General features: G+C 39.4%; 1 protein-coding gene across 1 annotated transcript in view; it reads left to right on the top strand.

Moving 5' to 3' along the window:
• Positions 1-9513, top strand: part of LOC105506286 — a 72537-nt gene that overhangs the window by 48507 nt on the left and 14517 nt on the right. Inside the window, exon 4 of the mRNA XM_011934360.1 lies at positions 318-522. Within this exon, the coding sequence (XP_011789750.1) occupies positions 318-522 (205 nt within the window). The remainder of the gene's footprint in view (positions 1-317; positions 523-9513) is intronic.

The following is a 9513-nucleotide window of genomic DNA, read 5'->3' as shown; positions in this document are numbered from 1 at the left end:
TGTATATGTGTGGTGTGTGTATATGTGGTGTGTATATGTGTGGTGTGTATATGTGTGGTGTGTATATGTGTGGTGTGTATATGTGTGGTGTGTGTGTGTGTATGTGCCACACAGACATGTGCTATTCAGTGGGTTAGAAAGGTTAGCTCCGTGGAAGAGTTTTGAAGCTCATTTCAGCAACTGAGATAAGGACTACTCTGTGAAGACTCAATACTCAGAAATGTGTATCTTAGAAACTGATCCTTGAAGGAACCGACAGGAGTTAAGAGAGGGAAATGCGTTTCCTTTTGTTTTCTTTTTTGATGTCCAATTTTGAGAAGGAGCACAGAGTCCAGCATCATGACAAGGAGGTTTCTCGAAGCCGAATTCCCCGGTTGATTCTTCGGCCCCATATGCCCCAACAACAGCACAAAGTGTCCCCAGCCTCTGAGTCTCCTTTCTCTGAGGAAGAGAGCAGAGAGTTCAACCCCAGCAGCTCTGGGCGCTCAGCGAGGACCGTTAGCAGCAACAGCTTCTGCTCAGGTACAGTACCCTTGGGAGGCCACGAGAGGCATGAAGCATGTGCACTGCAGGTGCATTGTGAATGGGCCCCTACTGGGTTCCTTATAGTCTAGAACTACACTTCTGCTATTAGGATGAATTGTAGAAGGCAGCACATTTCTGGCTCTTGTGACCTACAAACACAGCAGTTTCATATAGTTCAGTTTATTGGAATCTCACACTTGAATTTTCATATGTTATTCTAGCTTATAATTTCGAATGTAAAATCTAACTTCTTGTTTCTATGACTTTTTTCTTTTGTTTTATTAACTTTAAGTTCTGGGATACATGTGCAGAATGTGCAGGTTTGTTACATAAGTATACACATGCCATGGTGGTTTGCTGCACCCATCAACCCATCAACCCATCATCTACATTAGGTATTTCGCCTAATGCTTTCCCTTTTCTAGACTCCCACCCACTGACAGGCCCTGGTATGTGATGTTCCCCTCCCTGTGTCCGTGTGTTCAACTCCTACTTATGAGTGAGAACATGTGGTATTTGTTTTTCTGTTCCTGAGTTTAGTTTGCTGAGAATGATGGTTTCTAGCTTCATCCGTGTCCCTGAAAAGGACATTAACTCACCCTGTTTTATGGCTGCATAGTATTCCATGGTGTATATGTGCCACATTTTCTTTATCCAGTCTATCATTGATGGGCATTTGAGTTGGTTCCAAGTCTTTGCTGTTGTGAACAGTGCTGCAATAAACATACACGTGCATGTGTCTTTATAGTGGAATGATTTAAAATTCTTTGGGTATATACCCAGTAATGGGATTGCTGGTTCAAATGGTATTTCCGGTTCTAGATCCTTGAGGAATCGCCACACTGCCTTCCACAGTGGTTGAACTAATTTACACTCCCACCAACAGTGTAAAAACATTCCTGTTTCTCCACATCCTCTCCAGCATCTGTCGTTTCCTGACCTTTTAATGATTGCCATTCTATGACTGTTTTTAAAAATGCATTCCTTTGTTAAATCTAGAAAAAAATATTGGATTGAATTTTATACTAGCAACCTCTAGAAGCCTGTGTACCTCTAATTATAAAATTCCCCAAAGATAAAGCAATTCCTAATAAATGAGGTCAAGATCAAGGAGAGTTATAGACCAAGGCTGGCCTGGCCTTATGGTTTAGTGGGGAAGAGCCCAGGCTTTGTGATCTGTCAAGCCTGAAGGGCTGGAATCCCTGGCCCTTTCACCATCACATACTGTGTGACCTTCAGCAACTTGCCTAACCTCCTTAAGCCTCAGTTGTTATATCCATAAAATTAGATTATAATACTTGCCTTGTAGAGTAGCTGTGAAGTTGAATGAGACCAGGTACCTAAATGTTCACCTAGCACAGTGCCTGGCTTACAGAAGTGCTTAATAAATGATGGTTCTTAATACAATGAACTATGAATGTCCGTTTGGGCACATGATTAAGAAAGTTTCCTTAAAGTTGTGAGCATGTTTGGTAAGGGCACAAATCTCTTGATAATTCCTGTAGGTGCCACCAGTATCACTTGACAGAGCTTGTTATTCCCATTGAAGTACATGACTTAGAAGGACTTACATTCCTTGAGAACTATTAGGAATTTGGGTAAAATTTAAAGGAGTGACTGTCTTATGACTAGTGAAGAATGTTTCACAGTGGATAATGTTTTCAGACTTATTTAGGGAACATGGAACTTGAAGATTAACACATGTATGAGAAGAAACACGTGAATCAAGATGCTATGATTAATGCTCTAATTTAGCAGGACCTAACATTCCACTGCATTTAGGGCTCACGGCTACATTGTTCAAGGATTTTATAAATGCAACTTTGGATTTATTACATACTTTCACAAAGTTATTCTGTCCTCTGCATACGTTGTATTTTGGAAATTCTGCACTGCCTACTTTTTCTTTTTTTTCTAACTAATTCAAATCATCTGCTTGATTCTGAAAAAAACTATCAAAATATTATGTTTTAAAACTTATTTCTTTCTGTTTGAATCACATGAATCTAGTTTAAGATGGAAACCCACCGCTTTGCTTACTATTCTCCCAAGAAGAAAACAAAAGGATAACTGAGAAGCTATCACAGTTAATATTCCTAGAATCTAGAGTCGTATTTGCAGAATGTAATGCTGTTTACTTTAACTCTGTTTTGGAGCCCAGAGCTCACTCTGGTGAGTGTGGATGAACTCTGGGCACGTCATTTCAAACTGACAGAGCTTTGTGTACATAACTCAGTTCCACATTTATTCCTGGTCTTCCCTCCATGTAGTCAATTGCTCTGTGACTGATTTCAGGGTGAGTAGTGTTATCAGAAAAAAAGAAAAGGTTGTTCAAAACAACAAAAAAAAGGAAAACCCCAAATATATTTTAGAAAACACCAATATGATTATTGATTTTAGTTATGAATCATTCTTCCCCAGTACCACTTCCTGAATCATCCTCCTTCCTAGGAGACCTGTCTCCGGCTGAGGCTATAATGCTGTACATGAAAATCAAAAGTAGATATTGATTTTTTTTTGCCATTAACTAGCTGAAAATTGAGTGGCAGAAGCATATAATTGTGGGTGTCTTTGAACAACCTTTCAATCTTGAGCCTTGTACCCTGCCTGCAGATAGGATTTCCTCCATTCCTGGGCCTCTCCCTCATCTCTCTTCATCTTCCTGTGTTGTCAATTCCCCAAGGTTTGAGTCTAATGCCTTTCCCTTCCTTTCCTACAGAACTCTGATAAACCCCACAAAAGCTTTTGAGTGCTTGTGCAGGCTAAAATTGACAGCAGCAAGGCCTTTGGGGGCATGTTAATGATGCTTTAGGAGGCTGGTTGGTGGGTGGAAAATAAATGGGTTTGGTACTGTGGGGAGTGTTAATGCTGCAGGCAGTGAGATAGAGAATGTAAGACTTGTTCAACCAGCAGGGGAAAATTGCTTGTTTTAATCCAGCCACTCCAATACTGAGGCCAGAATGTGTGTTCATTGCTTAATCATGGCAATTAAGTCAGAGAGCAAGGTGCATACAAATATTAAGAAATACCATCCTTTACTAGAACAAAACTAAAATAATTTAGAGGGATCTACTGTCATCATAGCTTTGCAACCTTCCGATAATCCTGCTGTATTAGCTTATCTTCTTTATAAATCACATTCACTCACGTGAAAGGAGCCATGCATAGTTAGGGGAGTTCTTACAATCTGGTCATGAAATTATAGAGGAAGGTGTCACCTCAAACACAATTAAATTTAATTTGAAAATTGCATTTTCAGAACTGCAAACTGGAGACTCTTTCCCCAAATCTATATCAAAAGCATTAATTATGAAGAGCATCATATGTTCTAAAATTTTTATTTTTTTAAAAAAGATAATGTAATGAGCTTCATAAACATTTACTTAATACAAAGAATTATTCTTTATTCTGAGAATCTGGTTTTTCTATCATTTGTAATGAAACAAAACTCATGATAGTGCATGGTAGTTCTACTTCGGCAAAATAAATGACAACTCAATGTTGATGTTTTCTCTACTCCACCCCCAAGTTTTTCTTGTAATTTTACTGGCCTGTGAAATGAAAAGAATGGAAATATTTCCAAAGCGATCTGTCCGTCTTTACCCACTTTCAGTTTTCCCTCCGCACTCCACTGCCTCCCTCTTGCTTTCCCATGGGAGCTTTGGCAAGGAACACTTAATGACTTGATATTCTATATGCTAATTTGTATGTTGTCTCTGCCTTATTTCAGAGGGAAGAAGTTGTGTGTGACCTTTTGCAATTCATTTGGGGTGTGTCCCCAAAGAGCTCTTTTACTTTTTTTTTTTTTTTTAATCACTTCTTCTTAGTGGAATTTCTTTGAAGATCTGCATGTGTTTTCTGCATTTCATCAGCACATGAGTGTTCTTGTGCTTGGACATCATTCTAGTCTTCAAACAGTATTCCTCACAGTTTGTACTCAGTCTTGGTCACTATGGCCTTAGTTGGAGACAGTTAAGTTTATGCTGTATTAGAGGCCAGGCCCTATTTTGTGTGCACAGCAAGTAGAACATTGTACGTTATTAATAAATATTAATTAATGCTTTATTTTAAAAATATGTAAGGAAGTACAGTTAATAGGAAGTTAATGGAAACAAAACACCTTCTTTCCTGTCCTCTTTAAAAAAAATGTTTTTTGTTTGTTTGTTTGTTTAAACCAGTGTTTTGGCATAAAGTTAACCTGTCTTTTCTCCCCCATGTTTCTTGTTTTTAACATAAGAAGTGGTAAAGCCTACATTGTTGGTTTGTGTTCTGGGTTTGGCCCATTGAATATAGTCTCTATCCATTTTTCTCCCCCTTTTCTGTAAGTAGTGAATTGTGTCTGTCACTGTACCATGACCCCAGCCACTATTAGAAAAGCTGATGACCTGGGTGAGTGTGTCAGGCACATACATCAGTCACCTGACATGGGTAGCAGCATGCTGTGCATTCCTCTTTGCTTAGTTGAGGCAATAATTACCCCCTTAGAACTGAGAGGCAGATGGATTGCTGGCTTTTAAGCTAGTTCTCCTTGGGGTGCCTTGTAAACATGGCAGGTGGAACAAATTATGCAGATAGAAGACTAGTTGTTTTATGGGAGAACAGTAATTTATCTGAGTTATTTTCATGTTTCTAATGTGCACACACAGATACACAGGCAAGCGTGCAACTTAACACATTAAAAGCATGTACCAGGTCAATTTTTTTAAGTGGTCAAAATCTGAGATTCTTTGCAGTCTAATCCCAAGTAAGGTGTTTGCAGAAAGTATTTTGTTACTTACCGTAGCTGGGAGGAAATCTTTCTTTGAGTGCCAATGACCTAGAGGTAATCATTGTTGCTGTTTGTGGCACAAGCAATTAAGGCAAATTATAACCTGACTGGTGCCCTGTTGAGGCATGACAATGCCTCCAAAAATTTGCCAGGCTTTGCCAAACAGAAATATTTCTCCTGTGCTTTTTGTACAGTTGGGGAAACTTGGCATCTGGACAGAGTGAAGCTTTGAACATAATGATTAGAACTGAGATGAACTGCTTAAAATGAAGTGAGCTGCAATACCAAATTATACTACAGTTGAATGACTGCTACCCTGCTGTGAATTAAAAAAAAAAAAAAGACCCTATCAATTTAGTATCACTTTAATGAGTATGAGTCCTAGGAAATGTTGTATAATAAATATTTCAAATGCTTAGCCGCCTCACCACAGAAGCATGTACCTAATGAAATAGATTATAAATGAAAGGCATATAGTATTTCTTTGAGAATGTAGTAACTGCAATTTGCCAAGAGCAAAATTTTTGTCATTTAATAAACAATTCTTAGTAGTAGGAATGGTGAAAGGTAAAAGTGATGGAACTGGACCATGTCTGAAAGCAAATTAAGGTACTTAACCTGAAAAATCTTTCAGGTTCTAAAACACCTGAGAGTGTGTTTTATGAGAATGTTTTTCAATTTTAGAGTATGGTGTTTGCCTACTTTTGAATCCTCAGTGAAACTTGTTTAAAACTCAGATACAATGGCCTTAGCCCAAAACTATTGTCTTGAAATGAAAGGGCTCAGGAATCTGCGTTTTACAGGCTTTCCAGGCAACTCTTGTGCACTCTGAAGGCTGAGCCTCACTTCTTTGTGGTCTGTGTGTATTTGGGGATTTGGTATGAGGAGTATGAGGGGTATGCCGAAAGTAGCATCGCAAGATGAATAAGGATCAAAGATGGTAGAAATGGTGGCCAGCCAGGCTGTTTAAACCAATGAGCATGGGGCAAGGTGGATGTGGACAATGCCTCCACAGTCCCCGGAAATTATAGCTTCTGACTCTATATTCACTGGTCCCATGTCATTAGTCTTAGCCATAATATTATTTATGTCTACATAATAGGTTTAACTTGTGTTCAGATGGTAGCAAAGTAAGGGGAAGGAGAAAGAATTTCCTTTTTTATTTTCCTATTAATCTTCTCTCTGAATTCACTGTATCTATACTCTTTACTATTTTGCATATTCTTTTGTGATATTGGGATGATTTGGGGGTACACAAAAAGGGGGTATACTGATACCAAGAGTGTACCCTGAACACTCAGTAGATACACTGAAGGAGACAGAAAGAAAAGAAGCCGAGGCCTGGAAGTGATAAGATATTCAGCCTTTTGCAAGCCTTCACCAAAACATGTTTATTCAGTAAGCATCTCTTAAATGCCTGCAAAGGATCAGGAATTGTGCTTAGGCTACAAAAATGAGTGATACACAGGAATTAGAAAAATCGATTGTTTTACTGCCTTAACCTGGACACTGAAATAAATGGGGTGACAAATTATCCCATCTGGATGGGATTCCCACACTACTGCTTTTACTCACCTGTGTCCCAGTCCCTTTCATTCACACCCATCCCACATACACCTCTACCTTGTAATTTGAGTTTGCTGTTCCATTATATTATTTGCATTGTTCCATGCATTATTTGGACTTCTCACATTTCATAAGCCCAAGGAAGAAAAGAAGTAACATTAGTTAGTATGGTGTAGTAGATAAACATGAGCCTTGGCATCAGCAGACTTGAGTTAAAAGCATGAAATGAGACAGAAGGGCAGGCAGGCCAGATCATGCAATACTTCCTATGCCATGCACAGAGCTTCTTCCATGAGCTCAAGGGTCCATACAGGAACTACGCAAGTAATGTAAAGAATGAGGCCACCTGGATAGAAGACAACAGCGAGAACTCTAGAACTGTACATGTGTGCCATCACGAAACATATTCTGAATTTTAAAAATTCAGCTTTTAAACTAACTCTGTGGGACAAATAGCGTGTGTGCATAGGTGAATATGGATCATGGACTGCCATTTTGCAATTTCTAAAGATCTTGCAGAGCTAGTGGAGGGTTTTCAGCAAGGAAATGTTAGATCTAAATTTTATAATTTAGAAAATCTTCCTATTTCTGTGTTGGACAGGGAGGGGGCAGGAGTCTGCCTGCTTTGAAGGACACTGCTACAGTCCAAGTGAAGAACTGATAAATGACATGTGTGAGATTTGGGACTAGAACAGATGGGCCTTACTCACCAATTGGAAATGGAAGGTGAAGGGGAAGGATTGTGTCTAAATCTCCACTGGGTGAATAATATGGAAAGCAGGATTGGAAAGAAGGGCAGGGAGTCAAGTTAATTAGCTCAATTTAGGCTTTGTAGAATTTTAGACAAAAGTCTGGAGCCCTAAAGAAAATTCTAAGATGGTGACCAGCAGAAGTCAAGGGTTTTGATAATATTACTTTTGGGGAGTGCATGGGGAAGAAAATTAGAGGACCAGGGGAAGGACTTTGAGGTATAGCAGGAGGAGGCAGGAAAAGGAAATCAAGACACCTGAGAATGAGCATTCAGGAATAAAGCACGAAACCCAGGTGTGACGATGTCTCCACTTCCAAAGGAAAAGAGTTTCAAGAATTAAGTAGCCAAGAGGTTCAGATATCACAGCAAGATTAAGTAAAATGTGCATTAAATAGTGCTCAAGGATCAGACCATTAGGTTATCAGTGGTCTTCAGCAGAAACAGTTGCGGCGGAAACAGTTGCAGCAAATTGGTGGTGAGCAGGAGATGGAATGTATCAAAATCCCATCAACTGGGACATGAATGAGAGGTAACAAAGTATAGACAACTTTTTTAAAGGGCTTAACTGGGATGGGGAACAGATAATAGAATAAAAACAAATATTGCATTTACAGTGAAAATCAGGTATTTATCAAGTGGCAGATATTTGATAACGTTTTTGAACTGAGAAGTAAACAGTAAAGAATAAAACAGAGAGAAAGAAATCGAGGGAGAGAAAAATAATAACGATAGTGGAGAAGTATTAACTAACAAGGCCGAGGTAGACCAAAAAAAGATATATAAATTAGAAGAAAAGAAGTAAGACTGGATATGACTACAAATAAGTATATTTATAGATCAGAGTAAGAAGCTGAGGGATCAATTTCAGTGTGCAGGTTAGGTGCTTTCCACATTATCTGGTTTTAAAATTTCTTGCTTGCATGCTTGCTTGCTCGCTTGCTTACTTCGGCCTCCCAAAGTGCTGAGATTGCAGCACCCGTCACCATGCCCAGCCTATTTTTAAAATTTCTTGTTTGGTTACCTGACTCCCCAAGACTGTAAACCCTATGAAAGCAGGAACAATATAGTCCCCTGCACTCCTAGCAGTTGCTTAGTAAGCGTTTGTTGGAATTTGGTAGAAATTATAATTATGAGAACAGAACAAGTGAATAATTCTCTCATTTATAAAATACATTGAGAGCATGGCACTATCTTAGTAGTTGGGGAAATAAAACAGCTAGAAAAGTACTCGGTACTCTATCAAATAGCTTGGTTAGATGAAGAAAGCATCTGTGTCCTGAGGAGTTTAGCGTCTCTAAATGTCAAAAAGAGTAAGCTCCACAATAGAACCATGACTCCGGTGTTGTGGGCATCTAGAAGAGAGGTCTCTTGCTAAGAAAACCAGAAAATGCCCCACTCAAGAGCTGGCAAATAAGCAAGGTTTTGAAGGTTGTGTAGGAGTTTGAGAAGCAAAGCATAAAATGGTAAAAAGAGAGATCAATGTGGATAAAAGCAGAGTCCTGAAAGTGCAGGGCATATTGAGGGAGCAGTGAGAAGTACTGTCTTCTCTAATTGTTATTTTTCAGTCACAAAAACCATCAGAAAAATGAGTAGCCTAGATTACAATCTAAAAGGTAATTACAACCAGTTGCAGTGGCTCATGCCTGTAATCCTAGCACTTTGGGAAGCTGAGGCTGGCAGGTCACATGAGGCCAGGAGTTAGAGATCAGCCTGGCCAACATGGTGAAACTCCATCTCTACAAAAAAAATGCAAAAATTAGCCAGGTGCGGTGGCACACACCTGTGATTCCAGCCACTTGGGACACTGAGGCATGAGAATCACTTCAGCCTGGGAGGCGGAGGCTGCAGTGAGGTAAGATTGTGCCACTGTGCTCCAGCCTGGGTGACAGAGCAAGACTTTGTC

The sequence above is a fragment of the Colobus angolensis genome, unplaced genomic scaffold (genome assembly GCF_000951035.1).
Source record: "Colobus angolensis palliatus isolate OR3802 unplaced genomic scaffold, Cang.pa_1.0 Scaffold134, whole genome shotgun sequence".
Lineage (NCBI taxonomy): Eukaryota > Metazoa > Chordata > Mammalia > Primates > Cercopithecidae > Colobus > Colobus angolensis.
Note: the sequence above shows the minus strand (reverse complement) of the source record. Positions and strands in the feature narration are given on the sequence as shown.